We start from the raw sequence: 26,582 nt of genomic DNA on the forward strand, positions 1-26,582 counted from the left end.
GAAACTAGAGGTGACGTTGGGTTTAAAAAAGGTGTCATGACCTCTGATAGTTGCCCCTGGAAAATTATTATGTGCTCCATTAAACAGTTCTTTAAATCAGGTTAAATGCGCATGATCATGTGACCTATCAGTCCATTATATTCGCAACCAAAGCTTCAAGGCTTTCCATCATCGAGATTTTCATCGCCTCCTTGTCGGATTATTTTTATTGGTGAAATTCGTTTTGTGCATACAACTACATTTTTGATTCGGTGTGCAGTTGGTATCATTGCAGAGTTTCTCTCTCCCACAGGTATGCCTTTTTAATCAAACACATTAATTTACCGTCGGGATGCACTGGTATGGAGATCGTGCGGTATGAAAACCTTGACGAAAAATGACATTTTTGTAAAAAATTTACACAAGAATAGACAAACAAAAATGCATGAGGATATTTAATTATTTATATTCAAAACACCAAACATGGAAGTTATTGCTGTTAAAATTTTCAGTTATTAAACATACAACACTTAGGCGGGTACAATATGATACTAATTTATTGTGACGGTATCACTCTATGCAGTGTTGATATCATAAAAAAAACTGTTTACATTTAATTGCTATAAGCGTTACCATACTTTCTTTGACAATAATATATTTTCAATCAGAAATTTCAATAAAGGTAAAATTGCCAATATGTCAGATATAAACTAATGTAAATTTTCATTCGTTCTCAAGCAATACGACTTGAGAACGAAGTTGTATTGCTTTGCCAGTGGCTGGATAAACTACTCACTATCTGTGGACAGGCCCAGAAGGACAGGAAAGTGGATTACAGATGTCCAGAGGAACTGACCAGGACATAAGGAAAGCGACATCTAACATCTGGAGAGGAGATTAGTGGGATGGAAACCAGTTAGATGTTACAATGCAGCTAGGCTCCGAACTGAGCGGCTGAGGGAAAAGCATTGAAGAACTGAAAAATGAACACACTTGGATCTACACCGAGCTTTGACACAAAACGATTTACTAAGAAAAAGCGGAAGAATAACACTAAGATAAACTAAATCAGGAAAAATATGCTTATTGCACATAGTGAAATGCTTTTTTTGCTGTGGAGTTGATGCTAGCAACCCTTTTAGCTGAGCAATCTGCTCAGACAGTGAACCTGGAGTTCACCCTAAAACAATGCAAAGAAAGTACAATTTAAAAATTGAATACATTCACTTGGGTTTATTTACCCATTATTCAACAGTGTCATTTATTTGTCTTTATTATCGAGCTTTTATTGGCATCATAGTAATCAAACTCTTCTTAAAAATGTTCAACAGGTATTTTGACAGCTTCTTTGATGACGATCATCAAGTCTTTGAGGTCGCAAAGCCATTAAAGAACGCTCTAATACTGAGCTGCCTTTGTAGACTCAATAGCAAAGTCACTTCAGGATCATGTCTGTGCTGCTCCAAAATGCTAACATTACTTTGAGTCAGAGGAAACACGCTGGCAAATTTAAAAAGATTATTATAAACCTAAATCAATCTGTATGAATAATGTTGGGCATAACTGTGGGTATGTATCAGTTGCAGTCCTTTTACTCTCTACATGGCAATTATATAACTGGCCTGTTTGATAGACTGCCTATATGAGGATTTTTGTGACAAAGCTACCAAGAGTCAGAGGGGTCCTTGTAACAATGGAAAATAGAGAGAAGAAAGAAAAAAATATTTGGTAATGGAATGGTAAAGGTGAGAATTAGTTTAAGATTCAAATAGTTTCTACCTGCCTTGCCCTGAAAATAAACCTTGAAAATGCACTCAAAATTCAACAAAACCCAACACTGTCCCTCCCCAAATTCCATTAAGCATGCTCTCTAAACCCTCCCTAAATGTTAAGATTTCAAAATTACACATTTTCTATTCAATTTAAACCACCGGGAACTCACTGGAGTAGGCGTACTGGTTTATGAAAGCACTAGCGGGTGGTTCCTGTTGATTCAGGTGCCACACTAGTCTGTTTGTTTTTTTTTGTTTTTTTTTTTTTATCTGAAAAATCCCTCTATGAAGTCTGTGAGTCTGCTTACAGTGAGTCTGTGTAAGGACGATGTGATGGAAGAATCATCCCTGTACCGTCTTTATTCACGTCAATTTATGTGATATGTTAGGGAGCACAATGTAGAAACTAGTGAGAAAGGCTTGACGGATTATTCTAATATCGGCTCATGCACTATTACTACATCATATCAAACAGTCAAACTCTGGGTACTTAATAATCCTTTTTACAGATGCTTGAGGGAATAAAGTAACAGTTTTGCTGGAACTCTCCCTCTTGTCCAGACACTTTCATTAGTTAAACAGTAAAAATGAAATCATGAACATGAAGCTGTCTCATAAATCTTACTGTAAGATAATTCAAAAGCCTCTATGCTCAAGAAGGCGGAGGGAGTTCTGCGCGATACACTTTGGGGTGTGCTGTCACTTTCTTGAAGCCTTCATTATGAAGCCTCCATCATATAGGAAATCATTAATATTTGCTGGCAGAAATCAGTCATGGAAAACAAGGTAATCTCTGTTGGCTCAACATGAACCATATGTTAAACGAAAGCTACATCAATCTCAAATGATTGGAAGCAGCCACTGTGCACCGAGTTTTCTAATGCCTCAGTCTGCTTCTGCTGCACACAGTTAGCATGAAACTTTCTAAATTAGTCTGTCTTCCCACCACTTAAATCGTAAGATGATTAATTGTTGTTTTTGCCTGCGTTCTTTCACTACGCTGTGGAAAAACGTCTACCGCACAAGTCAATACAGGAGATACACATTCCCCAGAAACTGATGGTGCTTGGAATATAACAGATGATTTATGTGCGTTACCACAGGAAAATATCTCTTTTCTTTGCCCAATACTGTTTCCCTCTCTGAAATGTCCCCACTGATAATCTCATTCGATAAAGCTGAAATGGCTAAATACTAGCAGCAGACGAGATGTAAAGTGAGGCCAACAATGCCAGTTGCTAGAGTTCAACGATGAGTCGACGGACAAATGGCTCCCAGAGGTGTAAACAGTGCTAGTGTGAAGACAGCCTGTCTCCAGAACAGCTCTCACATCCTCAGTACCTCTCCAGTAAACACTGGTAGCAGGACTTGGCCCAAAGATACATGCACAATCATCATAAACCATTAAACTGACAAGACTAATAAGCATTTCTTTTTCTTTCTTTTTTATTTTTTTTTTTTCTGACAGAGCTTTAGGAATAAGAATATGATGGTGTGTGTTGTATGGCGTGTGTAATGTGTAGTATGTAGGGGTTAGAGGCCAGGGGACAGTTTATGCCCCTGCAGAGCACTGATAAGAGCTTGTTTACCTTCCTGTGGATGGTCAAGCCTCAATCTACAGCTGCGGAAACGCTGGGACAATAGGTGTGTGTGTATGTGTGTGTGTGTGTGTGTGTGTGTGTGGATCTGTGTGTGTGGAGTCGAGAGAGAAACTTGAGCCAGCCTGGAAGCTCCCCTTTTCCTCTTCAACTAACTCTGATAGGACTGCCGACCCTCCCTCCTCTTTTGCCGTCATGACTCTGTCGCCCGACCCTGGACACAAACAGTTTACTCCGTCCCCAGAGACCACAGGAGACAGTTGGTCTTGACGCTGTTCGCTATCAGGGTTTCCCCCTCATTTCTTCTTCCCTCTCATTCCTCATAAAAAAAATAAATAAATAAAAAAAAAGCTGTCCCGCTTTAACGTCTGTAGGTCTTAATTCACTCGCTAAACTGTTGGCAATTACTTTCCCCCCCAATGATGTCATAAAAATTAAACACCAATCTGCAGGGGGATATGCACTTACCAGATATTATCAGCAAAAGTCCAGCCAGTCTCTAATTTTTTTTGCAATGCTTTAACCAGATGATACTGATTTCAATCAAAAAGGCTAAAAAAAATAAAATAAAATAAATAAAATAAAGTTCTCACTTCCAGCACAGTCCCTCTGTCCCTTGACTTAGATAGTCTCCGGAAGATTTTTTTGAACAGAAGGAGAAGTTGTGAATGGCGATGATCTTGTTCTTCTGCAGCCTGCCTGTAGTTTTAGCAACAAAGCCGTTCAGTCCGTGTCGGCCACGCTTCCAAATGTTGAATTAACATTAACAACCGCCTCATTCAGATTCTCTGTTCGTAGTGGAGGACGGCTCCTTACAGCGCAGACAATTTCCGGTAAGCTTCTTTGCATTGAACTATGGGCAAACGTTAGCAAGTGGGTACAATTTAAAGCCTCTACAGTCCACCCCTCCAGGGATCAATAGCCAACAACTTTGCTTCATACTTTGCTGTATGAAGCAAAGTGTAGTACAAGGAGTTGGTTTTTAGTAGGCTAGTCAATTTCTTTTTTTTTTTTTAAAGAATACTATATCCTAAATATTTGTTCTCATTTTCCTGCCCTCAGGATTTAATTAATTATTTATATTAGAATCAAAGATCATGTCGCACTATGTATGTGAGGAAGCAAAATAGGGTTTTACTATTTATTTTAAAACAAACCGGATTAAAATGAATACATTTTAAGCTTTCCTCTGCATCGTAAAAAGGCAATTAGCACAACAAGCCTGGTTGTCATTCCTTACTGTGAATAACAGCCTGTGATCCCTGGAGAATGTAGTAACTTACCTTTAATGCTTAATTCATACTTCTCAGCCCATTTCATGTCCGCTTCATTGAGAATCCGGTGTGATGAGAATTTTGTTATTATTACCTGCCATCTATGGTCCACTAGGACTCTCTGCAGATGTTTGGATGCAGCCAGATTTCTGTGACTGTGCTGACAGTGTGCGCCAACAGAGACAATAGTCCTCTCTCTCAGAGTATGGTGCCAAACACGTGGAAGACAATGAAAATGACACGTCATAATATAAGAAGCATATAAACAGCAGTGCTAGTATTTAAAACAAAATAAAAGAAAAAGAAAAAAAACAGTAAGGAATGTTTTTTTTTATCCTCTATAGATAATATAACGTTCATTATGAGGACACAAAAGTTGCATTAATTTTCTTATCTACGTCTTTCGGATCTTCATACACAACATTGCTGTATATAAGCCAGTACGTTCTTACCTCCTAAAGGATTGTTGTGAAAGCTGTGTGTCTTTAATTGGCCGGTGGTTCTTCAGCTGAGCTAAAAATAGTGCAAATAGGGTCGCTTGTCTATGAGGTCCAACCAGCTCATGTTCACAGCGACTGGAAGGTATGTGAAGGCCTTAAATCTGACATTTACAAAAGGTTGTCAACATATCCTAATCCGGTACGTTTTATAACAGAAGTTGAAAGCTCAGAAGAATGAAACAGAGCAATTTTGTTTTGCTCCGTTCAGTCTCCAAGTTGGCTGCTGAAGTCAGTCCCCAAAGCTGTGAGAAAGACAAAGCCGCACAATGGCAAACAGATTCCAAGGTGAATCTGATTCATTGACCAACACAGAAAATACAACTACCTTTAGAGTAGCTTGGTGGACACGTCCTACTTTCTTTGACTTGATTCTTAAAGCCTGATAATACATCTCTGTTTTTGCTAACTGTTTTTGCTGTTGATGCTATGTAAAACATACATATGCTCATCGTTGCATTGCATTTTTTCTGTACACATCCAAATCACTAATCAGAGAAAGTATGACAAAGTAAAACACAGCATTTAACAAAGCAAATACTTGCAGACTGAAACGAGTTAATGACAAGTCGACCTGGAGATGTCCTACGACGGACGCAGTTGCACCAAGAGCCTAATTGGTTCTGTGCACAATTGAGCAAAAACAGATGTTTGTCATTTCATCAAGCAGTCTTCTGTGTCCTTAAAGAACGTATCGGAGGTTAGAAAAATGTAAGCTGACACTCTTGAACAAGTATATGACCAGATGGGATTTTCATAACGCCCCTCACCCCCTGCCTCATTTCACTAATGGATTTGTGGTGTTCCAGAAAATCATGCACTTTATTGATTTTTTATTTTATTTTTTTTTATGTAAGCATGCTTTATATTTTTATTCTCTTTTATGAGCTTTCACTCACTTTACTTTAAGCCTTTTACTTTGTATCCAATCATGATTGTCCAATCTAACGAAAAGAGAGTATCTTTTAAAGCGATTCTTTGAATCCAACCTTATTTTATGAATCAAGTTCATTTTCTGGCCTCCTTAATCTTTTTATTCACATTTACACAAGATACTTAACATCTAGATGGAAACCACTGACATCCATAAACACATCTTCTCATGGAATGGGAAATGATGGGGACTGATATAAGTAGATAAAGGGGACAGACGATGGAATGGCTCTTCTATACCTCATTTACCAGCAAACCGCTTAGCAAAGCCATTGGCATTTCCGGGGTCAAGGGAGCTAAATGAATGTTCTTCATATCCTATGGTGACTCGTAAAAAGGCAAAAGTGACACACACATACACACACGCGCGCGCGATCACGCAAACGTTGTTACTCAGTCAGCGTGATTTATACCGGGACCTCGGGTGACAGTCATGGGCCGTTGACTCTGTCACAGCAGAACAAGAGAGAAATAACTTAATGGATGTGGATATTGAGTAACAGACATTAATGCAGAAGGCCAGAATAACAGGAAGCGAGCCTTGACCTCTACGGCAAGAGCAGAGAAGACAGAAGGCAAATGGGCACAGATGATCCTCAGTCTTGATTTACAGCAAGAACTGCTGCTCACAGTACTAAACCACAGCCCAACAGCTGGTGCGACCTTTCCCAACCCTAACCTTCTAAGTGGTAGAAAATATGTGTTTAAATTAAACAATAAATAAACTCCGTATAAAGGAGGGAATGATTTATTGAGCGAGACGGAGAAAACCCCATCAATGATGTGAAATATCCCATTTTAAAGCACTTCTTTTTTTAATAGTAACATAAGTCAAATGATCAGGGTCTGTGTCTAATTAAGGTCCCCAGACAGTTTTTCACAGTGCATCTCTAGTTGCTATACATCAACAACTTGTAGTTATGTTAAAATTTGTTTTTACACAGGATTATTCTTAGAAAAGGGATTTTTCGGTTGCATCCCTTGTTTTATTTTTTGATGACAGTTTTTTTTTTTTTTTTTCTGAAAAAATGCCCTCATGCACAATTTTTATACCATTCAACAAAGTAAAAATATCTGCACTAAAATACCCAGTACCATAAAGGAAGGATGACTGACTAATAGAGGTTTAAAGGGGGTCAGAAAATGCAGAACTGAAAGTAAATCTTCTAATATTTTAGAAGAAGGATTTGGAAATCTATAGAAACTTGGAGTCTTTTATTCCTCTTACTCTGAAACATTGTAGTATTTAAATTGAGCTCTGACCTCAATTTAAATAGCGAGTCCATATCGCTTGGAAAGAACATTGCGTTTCTTGACAAGGAGAGATGTTTGTCGAATAATCGTCAAAGCATGTCATTTTGTTGATGATAAGTCAAATGATTAAGCAATTAACCTGTTTGAGTTACTATGGGAAACATTTTCTTATGTGACTCATTTTGGGCCCCTCCTTTTGTTTATTGCTTTCTGTCCCAATTTGTCTCAATCTACCTCCTGTTGATACTGATGCTATTGCCTCAGCCAAGTCTTCTCATTAGCGTTTTCTAAATAAGGGGCATCCGGTTTAAGTTCCAATCTTTACAAGTTGCCGTTAACAGAGCTTTTTCTCCACGTCCCCTCTCCCTGATGGATGGTGTCCCTCTGGGTTAACAGTCCAAATATATCATAGGAGCCAGTGATGCGGTCTGTCATGCAGCATTTCCTACTAAACTAGCTATTGTGGTGTAGAATTTCAACAACAGAGTCACTGGGGCGTGCTACAGTCGGATATACCTGGACGTTCATTTAATTTTGAAATGCTGTGCCTAGCAAAATTAGTAATACCCCTTGCAATTTTTCCAGACGTTTTCAGGATATAATTACCAACACCAATGTATTTTATTTCTATCTTGTGTTACGGCCCAACACAGAAATGTTCTAACTTTTTTTAGTAAATGGGAAAAAAAAAGGAAATTGCATACTACATCAATATCAAATATCACATTTCAACCCCCTTGTGTGCAATTATAGCTGCATGGCGTTTGAGCTCGTGCACATCTCAGCTTTCCACATTCAAAGACTAAACTTTTTTGCCGTCAATAGTTTTTCTTTTTTTATACCTTTTACCACATATCTTTCTAAAACTGCCCTCATTTAGCCCCATCCATCTTCCTACCCCCTGCTGTAGAAAAGCATTCCCACAGTCGGATTCTTCCAGAATGGGGACGCTGTGTTCAAATAATTTGAAGTTTTACCTCACAGATGACATTTTGCAGATGAGCCAAAAAAAAAATAAAAATAAATAAAAATAATTCCTCTTCTCAACAGAGAATCTTCGTCCAAACATTTGCTTTTCTTTTTCTCTTTGGTAGAAATTCATGTCTTGATTAATTTCCGGTTGTGTCTTATTCTCTGATCTGTTTTTGGATGGTGGATTAAACTAAGCTCTGTTCAGGGCTTGGATATTGCTTTGTGGCTTTCATTGCACGCAAGTGATCTCTAGTTATTAAATATGTGACTTCTAAAGACACCTCGTTGTACTGTTTTTGATTTAGGTGACATGAAAATGAACCACACATTTCAGATTTTAATGCTATTCCTACAATCTCTGGTTAGGAACAGAAGCAGGACAAGGCAGCGTGGTAGAGTTGATTCATTTGGATAAAAAATAAATACTTTACTCTTTTACACCAAACTCTGAAAAGAAAAATAGTTTGCCTGAGATTTTGTCCCCGACAACCTCGGACAGGTTGGAGCACACTCACACACTCGCTCTAATTTAACACAATAGAATAGACACACGCACGCACACATCGCCCAGGTCAAACGGCAAGCATTTATAACCAACCTCACCCATGACCGCACAGCCTCGGCCCGATTAATTCAGCCTCCAGAGACATGGATCCTCAGGTCAAACAGCAGCCTCGTAGCAGTGAGCCAAGTGAGCAGTCTTGATGGATGACTGCGGCTCAGAGTCCTGACGTGTCTGATAAACGTGGAGCGGCTGATATGTTTTTAAACAATGTAGTCCTACCCACACATTTAACATCCATACGCTGAAACCAGGGAAAAGCTTTCAGGATGATTAATAACAATTTTAGCTCTTTCCAGGCAGGGGATCTGTAATACAGAGGGGCTGATCTATCTGTTAAATGATAGCTTTCTGGCTTTCATACGCACAGGTTTTCATTCAGCCGGTATGCCAAAATGTGACAGCACTGTTGTAGATGGAGTGAAAATCTTGACAAGAGAATACAATGAGTTCTATGCTTATGCGGGAGACAAAAAAATAATAATACTGCTGACACTGCATGATCATTTACATCTGATTTCTTTCAGCATCAATTCAGACATGCCAACCGCAACAACAACAACAACAACAACAACAGGCGATCTACGTGAGAGAGATGCTGATGGGCTGTTGGACCGATTTTGTCAGAGGAGACAATGCGGAGGTCCACATCCTCAACCTGATGTGGACCACGGTAAGACTGTCTGAGTTGCACAAAACTGAGATTACGTATGAGCAAACCCGAACAAGTCAACCATTATGCCAGTATTTTGGACAGAAAGGTCTTATAAACAGCTCAATCAATCTGTGAAATAGATTTAAAATTCAGTCAGCAGGTGAATAAAAGATTATTATTGCTATATTGAAACCTTGCGTCAGAAAAATGAAATCTATATTTGCTGCAGCTTAAGCCGATTCGTGTTGTGGTAGTTGGAGGTTTTCATCAAACAGCAAAGAAAAAAAGGAAAAAAAAAACTGTATTTAACTTTAAAATTCCAAATATTTAATTTAAACTTTTGTTTTCATCGTAAAAATAAAAATAAAATGAAATCTTCTTAGGATTAAAATAAAAACAAAAATACTAGCAAATGAGACATTTTCTTCTGTTTACCTCAACTGTAATGACACATGAATATTGTTACCACAAATTAAAGACAAACGAACAAGATCTTATAAGAAATAGTAGCATGTGTGTCAGACTGACTTCATTTTTGTAAGTGGGATCTCTGAAAGATTTGCCTGTACTCGCCTTGTACAAGCGGAGCTCTGGAGAGTGTCAGAATAAGAGTGTATAAGCAAACCTTTTTTTTTTTTTTTGCTAGTCGGTCATTGGTCAGATGGTCAACCATCCCCACATGAAAGAGGTTTAAGGAGAACAATGGATCTAAAAGTCACGCTTTAGGAAGGGATACCCTGAGAGAATCTATGCAAACCCAAAGAAGAAAAACAAGCTCAGACCCTTCTTGCTACATGGCAACTGCGTTGTCCGCTGTTTCACTAAGTGCGACCGCAAAATAAAAACTATGTGTATTAAAACCACTATCAGTAATGACCCACTTCCACATTGTTCCAGCATGGAGACGCATATGCCGTAATACCCACTCCCTTTTCCCCTCATTCTCTCAATAAACCTTGATGTAAGTGGGTTCAGCTTTTTCCATTGCATTATTAAAATACATAGAAATACAGCACAGTTGAAGTTTGCTTATATCCTTGGTGGCCTCAAATAAATGAACAGATAGGGAATAAATATCACATCTTTTACAATTCTTTTTTTTTAAAGAGTACCCCAAGTACACTAAGCGCAGAGGTTTATCAGTAAATTTTGTTGCATATGACATGGTATCCATGACACATTAACATAGGGACATCGCAATATGTCTCCATGTTGTCATACTGAGATGTTTTCTTAAAATGTAATCTAGTTTTGTTATTCAATAAAAAAGAAAAGCTAAACTAAGATATTAATTAGGTCCATTATACACAGGGGATATATTTCAACCTTAGTTTAAGTGCATTCACTTAATTTTGATAGGATCATAACATTTGATTTTAGCTTAGAACAGCAAATGAAGTCTCAAAGCATCTTCAGCGTCTTGGACAATTGTCAGGGCATAGAAAAAATAGCTTTTAATACAAACATGTTGGAAAGGTTTTTCCATTTAGAACACAGAATATGCATTCTATACTTAGTTTGTCCTCATTTTGCATGAATTATTGCATCAATGCGGCGTGGGATGAAGGCAATAAGCCTGTGCCTCAGGTGTCATGGTAACCGAGGTTGCTTTTGAAATTTATAGTCACATAACTTTTTTTTTTTTTTTTTTTTTCAATTTTTTTATGACACTTCATAGATTCCTCTCGACGCCATCACAGAATTGTTAGACTTTTGATGTATAAAGAAAAGACATGGAAGCCTTTTGTTGTTCGCAAATGCACAGTGACCTGTCAGGTTAATAACTGCTTCTTGACTCGGTGCATTTTGGCTCGCTTGTCACAACATAATGAGCTCAGATGTAATCAAAGATAGCTTTTGTCGAATTAGTCTGCTCTTGGTCAAATCTGTGGCTCTGTGTTATGTACAGAGGTTTATTCCAGTTCAAAATGAGCAGCTGAGCCACGCGATGTGATAAGCTGATAAACTCAACACTGACAGTTTGATGTTGCCCAGGAGGAATAAAATGAATGCTAATAATGTTCAAACAGGAGCTTATAGGGAAGCTGCTGCAGCTAAACTTGCAGACCAAGGCTGCAAGATGAAAAAAAAAAATGATTGAATTATAATGAAACATGCTTTTTGTTCAAACACATTTGACTCAATGTGCTGCACACAAACTAATCCTCATGTTGAAATGAGTCCACAAACTATGCCCTGACATCTGACATCATAAAATATAACGCACAGAGTTTCACTCCATATCCAGCGCTATCAGGCAGATAGTGGAGACATTTTTCAGGCACTAGAAATGACTGCAGATTTTCTCAACACGCCGGCGCTTTTCTGACCTCTTTAACTGATAGTCGACTTAATTTGGCTGCATTTTTTATTTTTTTTAAGTCTTTTTTTTTTTTTTTTTTTTAAGAGATGTCCCTGCTAAAAGTAAAAACACACAAAATAAGTGTTGACAGCAAACTGGGGCAATTTGATTTTTAAGCAATTCTTTAAAGAATGACATTGAGAACTTACTTCAGAAAACTTTTAATCTATGTGCAGTTATTGCTCTGCTAGAGCACATTTTTCACTGTCCGGTGTTGTCGGTCAGCTCACATTATTCATTCCTTTATCAGCGAGTTGTTTGTACTATATATGGGACTTCCATTTAACCTTTGTTAAACTGCTGTTTGGTATTTTTAGTTTAGTTTTTCAGGGTTTATATTCAGTTTTCTCACATGGATTGAAGCAGCTCTCTTCATTCTGCCTATGATGGTGCAATACTGTGTAATCTCATTAATCCATTTTATCTGTTAAATCATTGCAGGGATCTTTCCCTCAGATGCCTCTTGGAAAACCTGAAAGATTATTTCTTAACTAAAAAAATGTGCTGCAGTTGATAATCAGTGCGGTAAGCTAGGCATTGCATTTTACAGTAACTATTTTGGCTGTAATGATAGGTCCGTACAAGGTTTATTTACCAACTTAGTTTCAACATGTTGCAAATGGGCTGAAAATGCATCCTGATGATGGAACACATTTAAAAGATTTATAGAAAGACTTTTCCTCTCAGTCATTGGATGTCAGAACAAGAAAAGAGGCATTTTAGAATACTTAATTTTAGTGTGGGGGGTTAACACGTTTCAACAACAAATAAGTCCTAGTAATGCAGATGACATAATAGAGAGCTATCGTATTTTTTTTTCTCAAATCGGACTAAAACTGAATCCTGTTCCATGATGTCCTCATTATAAGTAAATACAACCCCATCTTAGTCATTTTTGAAAGGTAACTGAGCAAAATCCTTCTTCAGAAGTAAGATTTTCTGGGACACGTTGGCAACTCTGCCTCTTCAGTTCTTGAACTGTTAATTAACTGTGATTAACCAGATGTTTATGGTTCAATCTCCTAAGTTTGTGAAGTGGCAGAGTTCTTTTTTTTTTTCCAACAGTGACATATTGACATATCATCTGTTTAGGTACAATGAATTGGCAAAAGCTAACAACTTATTCTTTAAGAAGTATCTCATTTTATTAAATATATTTTAGGGGCCAAACTCTGACTTTGAGATTATAGGGGCCATTTGGCCTTGATGGATGGATAGATGGGTGGAGGAATGGATTTGTCTTTGGAGTTGATGTTTTATCAAGTGAAATATATACTAAATTAGTCAAACTCTTATCTAATCTTTTAAAAAAAGAAAAAAAAATGCAGCAAACACACAAAAAAAATGGCTAAAACTGTACAGTAGGCAGGGATCTTTACACTCCCTACACCTTTCTTTGTCCTTTAAAGTTCCTTATCACCTCCTTCCTCATCCTTTTATTTTCTTATTGATTTACAACCCACCCGGGAATATTTGACTATCACAGTTTGACCACACTGCTGAATTATAGCAGAAGCATCAAGCGGCTACACAAGCCAGCAGAATGTGCTGGGAGGTGTTGCCTGTGTGCTGGACCCATTGATGTCACACACTGGCTCGGTGTCTTGGCTCCAGGCCGAGACTAGACCAATGGAGCCGACACAACTTAGGGGAGAGAGAGCCAAAAGAATAACTGGAAACTGCATCAGCAAAGGCCCTTGAAAAAAAAAAAAGAGAGAGAGAAAGGATTCAGAGAAAAACAATTGTATCCTGAAAGCTTAGGAACAAAAGCAGCAAAAGGTGAGTGATCTGGGTCAAAGTTCAAGAACAAAGTCACAAAACTAGGCTGCAAAACAATGAAGCTCATTAGAAAGGAGTATTTAAAGAAAACATCACCGAGGTGTCTCTGTATGAGGTGCAGTGGCTCTGCAGGAAATGCCATTCATTCATTTACTGCATGCAGATGTAACACGACTGAAGTAAATCCTCAGAGGTATTTCTTGGCAGATGCCGCGCTGCTGCGCCACACAACTCTTTAGTTCAGGCTCATGTTTGAATAACAACTGAGTTTTTTTTTTTCTTTCTTTTCGGTAACTCTTCAGGGCAATCTATCTGTCATCTTTGGCTACAATAAATATTCTGCACCGTAGACGGAGGACTTACCAAAACACGATTTCCTCTGACTCTTTATTACCTCGGCCATGTTCATGCCGCATCGTATGCATTATACATGTGCAGGTGTGGGCACATGGAAATATTTTAAGGCTTTATGCTCCTGTGCCCCATAAGCAAGCTATGCTATGGAGTAATCTGTCAAAGTTTTCAAACAACTTTAAATGTTTTGGTTAGTTTATTTCTGATTCATATTCTGTTACTTTACTGAAGTGTTTCATTTATATCTCCTTTCCCTGGAAATTTGAGATTCCATATCAATATCTCTTGAATTGGCTTCATCTTTCAAGAAAAGGACATGTTGCCATGGCATCTTCTGCCTTTTGTTTAAAGGCATTTAAAGAAAGCAGTATTATTTTTTCATAAAACAAATTTCTCTTTCTCATTGTTCCAACCACTACTATACTAATTGTAAAAAAAAAAAAAAAAAAAAACATTTCCAGTTTGAGCTGTGTAATGGTTTCAGACAGTCGGAGGGGGAAACAGTGAAGACAATCCTTGTTTATAAGTGACCAAGATGTTCATAAACTCAGGAGCAAATGCTGACATATGCACAGCCTTTTTTTTTTTTTTCCCCTGAGAGGGAACTGAAACCATTAATTTGATGCACTCATTACTCCAGTCCCACTATGCACAAAACACTGTTAGTGTATGTCTGTATGCATGCATGCAGGATAACACCTCCTTCCGTCTGTTAACTCTCGGCTTGCAAACAGCTCCCTCAAAATGCATCTGCGTCTGGCTCACAGGCAATTTGACTTCAGTCTCCTTAGGCCTAATTTGCTCCGCAGGCGCCCAAAAATCTGCGTAGCTCGTAACAATTGTCTTAGTTTCTGTTCTGGCGATGTCAGGCAGCGAGTAAATAAATTCAATAGAAGGGTTTCATGCTGTGTCCTCAATGTGTTGATTGTCTGAACAACAGTCCTGGTCTTATAATAAACATATTTTCAAAAAGTGGAGCTTTAGGTTATCAAAGGTGGACAAAGGGAAAGATTTGAATTCATGAAAGTAACTTATTTTTTTAAAAAAATCACTCTGAAGAGATGCTTTCGAGGATTTTTATTTTTTTTTTACACTTCCTCTTCTTTTTCATCAAGCTGAGATTTAATGTTGAACTGATTACAAATGAATAGAAAAGAAATAAAAACCCAAATCTTTCACTTCTCCTAAATCCAATTATCTTTTGCCTCTTAAAGAAGTAAAAGTAATTAGAACTCGGATTTATTGGTGTTAAGTTGGATGGGAAATATATATCTCTAAACTCCAATTTATTATTCCGCCACCACTCAGCGCCATTTGCATCCATAAAACTCAGCAGTTCCAGCTTTACCCCACGCACATGTGGAGCATAGTAATTAAGGCTGATTCATAGAGTGACGGTAGTGGTGATTAGCAAATCACATCACCATTATGTTACAATGGATAAAATACAGCTGATGAGACATTACATTATGTGGTAAATTATGTTAAGGGGTTTTATATTCTGCACAGTTCCGATGAGACTAGACATGTATGGGAGGACCGGTTGAAATGTATGGCATGATAGTGAAAACATAGAAGTTTTCTACAAATGCTTACATTGTGCCAATAATTTGGCTGCACATTATATAAATTATAAAAAAAATAAATAAAATAAAAATTACAGCTCATTGCACAACGAGGAAAATAATTACCTTTTCCCCCTTTGTACAGCACAGAGGTGTAATAACACGGCAAAGCTGCATTACCTCATTTTACGTCTGCATCAATACAAAAGCAGACGGGAGAGAAAGCTTTCATGCCCCCACCAAATATAAGCCCCTCTCATATGACTGGCACTGCTTTTTCAGCCGAGAGAAGCATGTGGTGACATTTCAGAGCTCAGCCGCAAAAACCAGGAGGGATTGTCACGTCCCTCACTGATTTGTAGTCGCAGAGAAAAGGAATCAAAATTTTACCGAATTAAACTACCCTACCGTTGGCGGGGGGTGGGGTATTTTTAAACTTGGCGCAGCAAGCACAATACGTCCCATCGACGCTGTCAACTTGATGTCTGGTAATTTAAGGGCAGATCGGGAGGTTTGCAAATGAGGGAGAGGTGTTGGACAAAAAAAAAATAAAATAAAATAAAGAAAGTCAAATTGTGGTGTAGCAAAGAGAAAAAAAAAGTAATAATACACACACACACATTTTAAGTTGAGCAGAATTTGAATTCTAATAACTTTAACAATAGGTATGTAATTGTGTGCCATGATATTCCAATTGTAAATAGTCAAATGAACTCAAATGTGTCACTGTCTATTTTTGTCTTGCCAGGATATTACATACTTCAGTCTGAACATTTCAAGACCAGCGATTCTCATCATTTCATCCTCAAAACCGGCTTATGCGAACTGCGACCTCTGCGAAGACGTGAAAGTTTATGTGAGTAGCACCGCTGAGTCTTTCTATATGTCCGTCATGTTTGTATTTCTCTTGGAAACATTTCAGCGTGTGATATCTGTTGATTTATTGGTGTTTCTCAAAAACCTATTTCAACCTAAGTTTTTTACGACCCCACTCTTTATTCTGTTTGTATTTTATGTCAGAAGCCAGCACAAATCAGGGAATATTCGAAAGTGGAGGTACAGTTTTACTGAGAAGTGTGATATGCAATTTTATCCTGTCCCCATGATATGTTGTGGGACTTCCTTGGCAGTTACAGATAGTTGTCATTAGTCGTACATCTCCACCAGCTTTGCACATCTACAGATTGAAATATTTTGCATTCTTTTTTTGCAAAATAGTTTGACAAATCTGACGGGACACAGTAAGTCATCTTTAGATTATTCTAACACATGGATATAGATGGGTCTAAACCATTATATGAATAAATTCACGGGGTTTGAATACTTTTGCCTTGGACTGTAGATCATGTGGGTCTGTTTAGCAAATATTATGCTGCTGTTGAAACACTAATACTGCATTGAACGTCTTTTATTTCATTACTGTGGGAGTTTTTTTTTTTTTTCTTTCCTGTGTTAAAAGTCTAGTGCCAACTGCTTTACATACAGTAAAAATGACACAACTTTGCAGTTCTCTGAGTCTTTTGGAAGACTGAGACCACTTTGATTTTTTTTTTTTTTTTCTGGATATTCCCCAATGGCTTGCTCTGTGAGAAGCAGTTTTTGTTTTAGTGCTTTAATTAGCCACACTATAAAACCAACAAGTAGCCAGTAACTAGAAGGGATGACGGTATTGACTATAAAATTAATGTACCAGTAAATGGTAGTTCCAGACTTTTATACACTGATCACATTTTTTTTAAGTGCATGAATTGAGCTGCCAAAATAATCAGATGTAGGTGTAAAGAGTGAAATAACATTGCAAAACAAGCAAAGTGTTTTACTGGTGAATTCTAGTCTGATAATGACGGGAATGTTTAAACGTTTACAATCATGAAAGAAAATTAGCATGCCACTGTTTATCTGTTTTTCTTACACCAACATATACATTTAAGCTATACACATTTTTATACAATCTATAGAGGAGCTCGATTTTAGTCACAGTACGTCCACTTTATGTTGCACTTCCAGAGCATAGTAACCATTTTAACAATTATATAAACAACACATTTTACCTACTGCAGCCTTAACATGTATCTTAATTCATAATGAAGATACTATAACTTTTAGTTTAGTTTATTTACATGGTGCCAGCCGACCACGCATGTTGTCTCACGACACTGAAAAGGAAATTTCATCAAATCATACAGAGAGATAGATTTAAATTCATCCTAATTACCAAACAAGCCTGCCAACTTCAGGTTATTATCTATTTAAACAAATAGAAAAGTTTCCATTTCCAGAAACCCAGCAGATTTCATCGAGTCACTGCCCTACAGCATTCACTCCTCCTGGATGAGTATGTTCCGCCGATGTTGGACACTTGCTCGCATTTGCTGCAATCCTTCATCCTAAGCATGCATGTAGTGATAGTGGAAGGGAAAGCAGCTCTTGAACAGAAAGCCTGAAGACTCCTCAACACTCAGTAGACGTTTCTTATGATCTCTTCGGTCTTTTAAAAACTAACACTTTACACTTTAATTTGAAGTTTCAAGCAGTTTGTCCTCGTTCGCTCTTTGCGTGTTCACAGAAGCTCTCTCGCAGTCTTGAAAAATATTTCCCAGCATTGTGAACATTGTGCAGACACACTGAAGACATCGCATATGTGTAAATTAAGTGGAATAACAGCTGTCCAATCAATGCGATGACACGCTTGCAGGCGTGCCAACAATTACTGATATGCTGACAGCAGCATGGTACCACATCCTGTATCGTGTCCTGTCAGGAGCCTGGACAACATTCCCTGTGACGGCAGGATGTTGTTGTGAGATGAGCTCTATCACTGGGGGATAATAGCGCTTTGCAGCAGATTGCATTGTAAGAGAATAAACATCTGTTCTGCATCCGAGAAAGTACGTCAGCAGCTTGACAGCATGTCTCGGTGTCACAGCTCCTCTCGGCCTCCCGAGGCTGGCGCCAACACTCAAGGTTGTTTAAAAAGCCAGTAGAATGGTGGCTTTTTTTTTTATTTTTATTTTTTTCCCGAAGTCTTGTGAGCAGTCGTGTTTTCTGTAAATAACAGTTCAGTGGTTGTCAAAGTGAGTTATTCTCATTTCATTCTTTATGGGGAAATATGATTGGACTCCTACACTTGTGTGTTACAAGTAAATCAGTTTTTATGTCGCCTGTCGTGTGGAACCGAACATGTACAAAACATTACTCATGACTAATGCGAAAACAATTAAAAGATCAGTTGTTTCTGTCATTCCCATTAGACACCGGTCCTGTTTTTGGCTATTGCTTTCAAAATCTATGGTAGCATGTAGAATACTGCTGACACTAATGTGATTCAATTTCCATGACATTAGGCTTTTTTTTTTCTTTTTTTTTTTTTTACCTTTTTCTTCATGTCTTCGTTTTGACAACTCCTCCATCTGCTTGTTTCTGTTGTGAATTCCTCTCCTGCTTTTTAATGTTTGCAGTTTCTTTCCACACTATTTTTGATCTTATCAATCAAATATTTATGTAGAAAGAGATACGACTCCCTCTGGCACCCTCGACTTACAGCATTTGTTCTGAATTTGGGACGCAAAGGCATGCACACAAACCCGCATCCGCAGGCCGGGATAAAGATTTCTAGAAATTTAGAAAATAGACGCTTAGAAAGGAAAACGCAGTGACATTACAGGTGTTTCATTAAGCATCTTTTTAATTCTTAACAAATTTCCTCCTGAGAGATAGAAACATTTCTAGCCTTTTGAAACCCTTCTCCAAGCGTCAGACTGAGGAGGTTGTAGTTGTTGAGGTAGGATCTGATATGCATTATGCATTCAAACCCTTGAACAAAAGAGAAGCAACTCAGAATTTTATTATTTAGTTGAAAGAGATTTTTTAATGCACCGAGACACTTGTAACACTCGGAAGGCATTGCTGCTCTCAGCATTCTGGAAGCATCAGTCCAATTTAGACACTATCCACCCCACATTTCTGCTGCTGTTCACTAATCCGCGAGTTTGCATGTTGGGTCCACTAAACCCAACATGCAAATTTCTTTACTTCCCATTCGTCCAGACAAGGAAACGGCAGTGTCTAGTCAATGAGATGGATGTATATATTTATACCTTGTATGGAGCCAGATTCCAGCCGACTATGGTGACGCACAAAACTAAAAAAGGTCCCATTTCCTGGCCCCACTCAGGAAGCAAAGGAAAGACCTTGGCTCCAAAGAGGTTGTGCAACTCGGCTCGTGGTCACTTAGCCATAATAAACATTTCTCTTTCATAGCCCGGCTCAGAGAATAGAGGGAGAGTTTGGTGAAGGATAAGAAAAAGGAGCGGAGGGGAATGACAAAGGAACATGATGAGAAGAAAGGCATTGATCCAGCCCTGTGTTTTCTGCAGTTAACGAAATGCTGTGTTTGTTTTGTGTTTCACAGGTAAATAATTCCACAATTACACTGACCAGTAAACCTCAGAACAATGTCTACAAAGAAGAAATGCCCCATCAAAACGAGGAGCTGATCACGTGGGCAAAGCAGAAATTTGGCGGTGTGACTTCATTCACTACTGTTAAAAATCCTGAACAAATCACACTAATAGAAGCACAAGGTAAGAAAAACGTTGTTTAACTTTGCTTGGGTTAACAAAGAGCTTTTCTTGCCAGTGTAGAGGCTTGTCAGGAAATTTGTCCAATGCATACGTATGAATTATATAATGATAGGATGTATAAAAACCCCTCAGTGCAGCATTAAAAACCAAATAAAGAAATCCTGCTGACAATTCACTAGCTAAAGATCCAGACTGGCACCAAAATTCTGGCCTGTCACTCAGCAGGTAAAAAGGTAGAGTAGTCAGCGTCTCGAGGGAAAATCATCAGACCGATTCTTAATCACCTCAGCGATGTCCGTTAAAGTGACCTCGGGTTCCCCTGCGACCTTACAGTTTGTCTCCTTCATGGAGACATGTCCGGTGTGTTTTGTCAGCAACAGTCCAATCAGCAGCTGCAATTTGTTCCAAAGTGAAACGCCCCTTAACAGGCTGAACCGAATCGCTTTACCTCCGACAAAGTCTCTGAGTTTATTATTACAAATGCACTGACGTCATAGAGATGCTGTGGAAAATAATTGACAAAAACAGTCAAATGTTATCAGTGGGGAACATGCAGTCACTACGCGCTACGTATCCAGAGCATTTAGAGGGAGAAAATGGAAGATTAAAAAGAACAGCCCGCCTTCAAAGTTAATCAAATTATGAACACCTTACAAGGGTTAAAAGGAAATAAGATTAGTTGTTTTTTTTTTTTTTCTTGTCCATGTTGTAAAGTGTCTAATCAAATATAGCAACATTGTCTGAAACCTTTTACCTGAACAACACTCTCATTAAGACCTACTACTTTAACTACTTTAACCTCTGTGACACATAGATTTAGTGTTCTTCTTTGTGGTAACCATCGACTTGCTCATTACTTTGCACAGTGCCTATGTTTTAAACTTGACTTTCCATTAAAACGCTGTATTACTCAATGATCAATGATGAGCTGTGATTTGTTTGTTTGTAGGAACTAAACCTACCAGCATACCTACAGCTAGTCCTACGGATTGTGTACTTACCAACGAAGACATCTCAGAAAAGCACTTTATGAAGATTGACATGGTTCCAGATAGGATCATGTCTTGTGCACTGAAATCACAAAACCCAGACGATAAGGAGATACATGTCATAAACATTCCAGACAGTTCTCCCGTTCGGTAACCTTTATATTTTTAAGAAACAGAATTTTATGTTCCTCAATTTTTACCAAATATTTTTTTCGTAATCCTCTTTTTTTTCTCTCTCTCCCTCTCTCCACATGGCAGCAATGTATCCTTGCTCGTTAAAACTCAGGGCATTTCTTTCTTCCTGAGAGGTCCTCAGGGCACCACATGGACCTTCCTCAACATGGGCTTTTCGAAGCTTGGCGTAAGTTTCCATGTTATGTGTATACCTTTTAGAAAATGTCAGTATAATGGAATTCATTCTAAAACAAATTTCTGTCCGACTCAAAACAATCAAATTGATTGTATTAGTGAACAATTTCTAGGCTTTCTGAAGTTCCTTTTGTTATTTGGCACTTGTCAAGTACTTGCTGTGATATATTTATTAAGAATTTATTTTTATTGTCTTCTTTTCTTATAGTCTAACAACGACGTCCAGATACAAGGTTTCGAAAATAAGGTTACACTACCTAAATATAATGGTACAGTGACAGGTGACAAAGCAGAGGTTGTGCAGAAAATGGCTTTGGAATATTTTAAAGTCAGTTATTTCACCAGCTACAGTGAAATAACACTGGACTCATCAACCATTTCTCTAGTGATTGAAAAACAACACAATTTACCAGGTATGACTTTTAGTTTTCTTTCTTATCAGAGAAAAATAAGCTGTAAAGAAATGCAGAAAGTAGATGCACAAAGCTGGGAAGCAAATGTTGCACTATTGATAGACATTGCAAATGTTGCTTTTGTTTTATTTCTAGAGAGATTTCCTTCAGTCAGAGAAGAAATGGCAAAAAGTATGATTACCAAAACAACTGATGCCCCGAATCAGATGTTCCTGAACATCCATCTGTACGCCTCCCCAGACTATCGCTTTCCCTTAGACCCTTTAGCCAGATTGCAGACTAACAAGAGAATCTACGCACTGGTAAGGATTTATTTACGATTTTTCTGATCACCCAAATCACATTATTTTACAAGCCACATTTACCCACTCATGCCATGTATTATTTTTCTATTTTAATAACCGCTTTGTTTTACAAATACACTCACACATCAATTGACATATAGCAGAGATCATCAGCGTGTTAAACTTGGTACCAACCTTGATGTTTAGCAAACAGTCCAGTTGTGACAGTGAATGAAAAGCAGCAAACATGACACTGTTAAGAAAATAAAAGAAGAAGCAGAAGAAAAAAAAAAGTCTCTAATTTACAGCTAAATACCGGCAGCTGTGGCGGTAAAATTCATATTTATATGGATTTTACAGTGGCTGGTATTTTACCGTAAATTACATATATTCATTTATTTATTTATTTATTTTATTTTTTATAGCGCAACCATTGACTGAATATCATTCCTAAAATGTCACAACAGGTTGCTACTTTGTAATCACTGAGCAATTCACCATATAAAATTTGACCAATCATGTATCATTGTGAAAATGTATTGATCTCCTTAATTTTTTTTTAATGTAATTTATATATTTCATCTGTTTTTGGTTCTTTTAAATCTTTTATGTTTCAGATCACTGAACAAAATGTTAGTATCAAACAAAAAAAAAAAAGTAGTTTTCAAATATTGATGCACAGTGTGAAAAAGCCATTGCCCCCATTATCAAATAATTTATTAGCGGTGAATAAACTCATATTTTTAATTTAACTTCACTTCTTCTCCAAGCTGGGCTATTGTTAGACTTGTATAATCAAGAAATAACAAACGAGAAACCGTCATCAACATGTATTAACATCTGTCAATGTGGAAGGGGTTTCAATGCCTCTTCCCAGGGCTTTACTAGGACATTTACTGGGGCTTTAAAATATATATTCAAAATGTTTCTCACAAAACAGAATCAGTAACTAAACCCTCAGCAATAGTGTATGGAGAAAACTCTGTAGACTATTGTTGTGGCTACATTGTATGAGTGAACCAAAGTTTCGCTCTGCTTAGACAGGGTCACTCCATCTGCTTCATATGCCAGGCTTATTTTAGTTTCACCTGGGTTTAGTCTGCGCCTGCTAGCAGCCACATCGTCATTCTTGTGGACTATTTTTGTTGAAGCACGTGATGTTGTGATTAATTTATGTCTGCTTTACTCTTCCTCAGCCAATCAGTAGCACATTCTTCTTCCCCTTAGCTCCTGGTCTAGTGCCTTTGCCTTCTCTGTGTTGAATTAAAGTAACCTGCCACATTTTTACGTAAAGGGAAGACCATTGTAACGATGGGAAAAGTAATTTGTTAGATTACTCATTACTGAAAAAAAGTACTGGCGTTAGTAACGCCATTTGTTTTTTATGCCATTCTTTGCATCACTGCAAATGGAGAACAGGGAACAGAAGTAAATATAATCAGGAGGGTAAGGAGACCAAAATTACTTTAAGAGTGCTTAGACGATTCATCCAGGAGATCACAAAACGAAATCTCTAGAAGCATCTCTTGCTTACATTTTATTAAAAGTTGTGTTGCTTCCCTGCAGTTTATTTAATATCGTCTTTGTTCCTTATAGATATCTACGAACACCATAGGTGACATAAAAATTGCCCTCAAGGTGATTGGCTGCACCATAAGGCCCAAGGCCTCGTCCTCTGCAGAGAAAGAGCTCCCGATCTTCTTGGAGTCCTGCGCTGCTGACCCCTGTCACAACAGCGCGCGGCTCAGCTTCTCCTTAGATCAGATGCCAGAGGGAACATCCAGCACATGGGTCCTACAATGCTCTGTCAAGCTATGCTTCTCTGACAAGTCATATCAGATGGAGGAGGTATTTCACAACGGCTTTTTCGACAAAACAACATATATTTTCAGTTGGCAGAGGCACAAAACATTCTGCATATTATACAGGAGTATCTCAGTTTCAGCTTAGACGTATTTACATCTAAAGTGGTTTTGAATAATCGTTTATTAGGGCCTGAGAAATTATTGAAAATATTACCATAATCATAAATGATTTATTTTTATTTTTTTCATACTATGAGGGGAATATTTCACCAGCTTTGCCTGAAGCGTGGTAACTGTGGAAATTCCCTGGTGGATTCTCCTTTTATTTGCTTTGCCCTTATGTTTTGTTCACTCCTTTGGTATTCTGCATTGTCTTTGCGGGTTTTTTTTGGTTTTCAGCTTTGCAAGTGAAAAGCAGCATTATAGCAATGACATTGTATTATTGATGTGCTCGATGCAAAATGCTATACTGTGTTGTTATATCATCATCCCTAGTTTGTCTATGGTGATTGTCGAAGTAGTATAAAATACTGTCCGGTCACATTTGCTGGAAAAAAGTTTTTCAGCTCATTTCCTGAAAAAGGAAATTTTTTTAAAGTTATTTTTCTGTTTCACTCACAGGTCTGTGAGGACAAAGTGAGGACAGCAGAGAAGAATCTGGAGATTATGCAGTCATGCCAACCACAGGGTGAGAGAAGTTATTTATTAATTTAATTTATTTTTTAAAAAATTACCTTGATGTTCATTTTCATAAATTATCTGTTTCATAGTAACAAACTTGTCAAACTCCTACACAAATAATCATAACATTTAATTTACCTTTCATGCCTCCTGGACTAAACTGCTAGTCAGTCAGTCAGCTAGTAATTGAGTAATACTATGTGCTGACATTTTTTCCTATTATAGCACTATTTGTGCACAACGCTGCCTGGGCTGATTGTCATAGCAGCGAACACAGGATATTCAATGAAGCCAGTGAGCGGCGGTAGGGCAGGGCCTCGTCCTTTAGGAAGGTCTGCAGGCTGACCTTGTGGCCACAGTCACACGTAACAGCCCTCAGGGGGAATCAGTGGCAGGCGGGTGGGTGGGCTAAAATCCTTTGTGCTTCCAAAAAGTCTGACTATTCAGATGTCCAGACACATTGGTGAGCTTCGAGCCATTAAAGGACTGATGAACATTTTTGTCTCAAAGAGGGATGTGTTTCTCTCAAGATGAGAGAAGCAAAATCTGTGACTAGAAAAATATTAAGGAAATTAATGGCGTTAGATTGAATTTTGTAGCAGCTCAGTAATATAGCACTCTATGTTTTATCAGCAGTACGACTCACTGCAAAGTAACATTCCAGATGCTGTAGTCATTTTTTTCTTCTTCTAATTCTTCTGTTTCATTGTAATTCATAAAGTTTTCCTTGAAAAAGCAAATCTGCAAATCAGTTTTCTAAATTAATTTGTTGGTTCATTCGTTCCTTTAGTCATTAGCTCTCTTCACACATTTTACACACCTTGTTAAATGTAAAAAAAATAAATAAAAAGATATCCTAACAGAACCTCTCAGAATTGTGTGGGTGTGTACTTTCACACAAGCCCAATATGTCAGAATGAACTTAGTAACAACACTCTCTTTTAAATGCAAACCACATGTGCCACCATTCTCTTCACACTTATCCGAGTTTGGCTGCACAATTCAGATGAAATCGATTAATTTGGTTACTACATGTCACTGAAGGTGCCAAAATTGTGAAGAAACAAACAAAAAAGAACTTTTTCTTCAAACTTTGTAAGTCTGACAAACCTTTTCATGGAGTCCAGTTTATTATGACAAAGATAGAATAATTACTATAAATAAGCATAACTAGCAGGCGTCATTGTTTTCCGAGTCTTTATCAAGCGGCAGCGACCGCTCCATTCAGCAATCCTTCCTGTTTGCTGATTTTCATACCAGGGGCAGGGAGTCATGGCGCAGGCCTGATGTCCCTCCATACCTCCCCACCTGCACTGCAGCTTCTGTTTCCTGCAACTGTTTATTCAGCTTTGCTGTCAAAGGCTCACTTATACAAACTAACACTGCCAGTGATTGGAGAAAACAAGTCTCTGAGGAAGGCCGTCTCAAGACGCTGTGATGTTTCTTCCCAATTCAGAGACAAGGAATGTTCCTTTGTAATCTAACATCAACAAACGAGGTTGGGATGCAGTCGGTATGTACGGCCACCAGATGTCACCGTTTCAGTGCCCTGGGAGCAATTTAAGGTTGACTGTTAAGTGTTTTTTGTTTGAACAGAAGCAGCTTTACGCTTTGCGATTAATACACAAATGTTAAATGAACAACATAGTGTATATATTAGATGCTTCAGAGTGCTTTTATTTCTACCTTAAGGTTTTCTGCTAATAGAAACAAGTGACTCCATCGTCTCACTCCGTCATACTTTTCTCAGTGCTTCAGCTTAAATTCACCTACTGTGTCAGGTAGTTTATGTTTCAACAAAAAAACTTTTTTTTTTTTTTTTTTTTTTTTTTTTTTTTCCCCGTGGGACCCCTTTAAGAGAATTTAAAAAACAAGGGGGTTGGGTTTGTTCTCTCTTTTTTC

At 38.0% G+C, this 26,582-nt stretch overlaps 1 protein-coding gene across 3 annotated transcripts in view; it reads left to right on the forward strand.

Annotated features, from left to right (window-relative positions):
- Positions 1–26,582, forward strand: part of eng (endoglin) — a 43,008-nt gene that overhangs the window by 9,829 nt on the left and 6,597 nt on the right. For 2 of the 3 annotated variants that reach the window (XM_015023257.1, XM_015023256.1), the window contains exons 3-11: positions 9,369–9,514; positions 16,305–16,412; positions 19,968–20,139; positions 21,089–21,278; positions 21,387–21,489; positions 21,706–21,910; positions 22,046–22,212; positions 23,791–24,042; positions 24,621–24,687. In XM_015023257.1, the coding sequence (XP_014878743.1) occupies positions 9,369–9,514; positions 16,305–16,412; positions 19,968–20,139; positions 21,089–21,278; positions 21,387–21,489; positions 21,706–21,910; positions 22,046–22,212; positions 23,791–24,042; positions 24,621–24,687 (1,410 nt within the window). The remainder of the gene's footprint in view (positions 1–9,368; positions 9,515–16,304; positions 16,413–19,967; positions 20,140–21,088; positions 21,279–21,386; positions 21,490–21,705; positions 21,911–22,045; positions 22,213–23,790; positions 24,043–24,620; positions 24,688–26,582) is intronic. The other variant, XM_015023258.1, reaches the window with a different exon arrangement.

The sequence above is a fragment of the Poecilia latipinna genome, unplaced genomic scaffold, assembly GCF_001443285.1.
Source record: "Poecilia latipinna isolate Pla-1442-1.1 unplaced genomic scaffold, P_latipinna-1.0 Scaffold3252, whole genome shotgun sequence".
Lineage (NCBI taxonomy): Eukaryota > Metazoa > Chordata > Actinopteri > Cyprinodontiformes > Poeciliidae > Poecilia > Poecilia latipinna.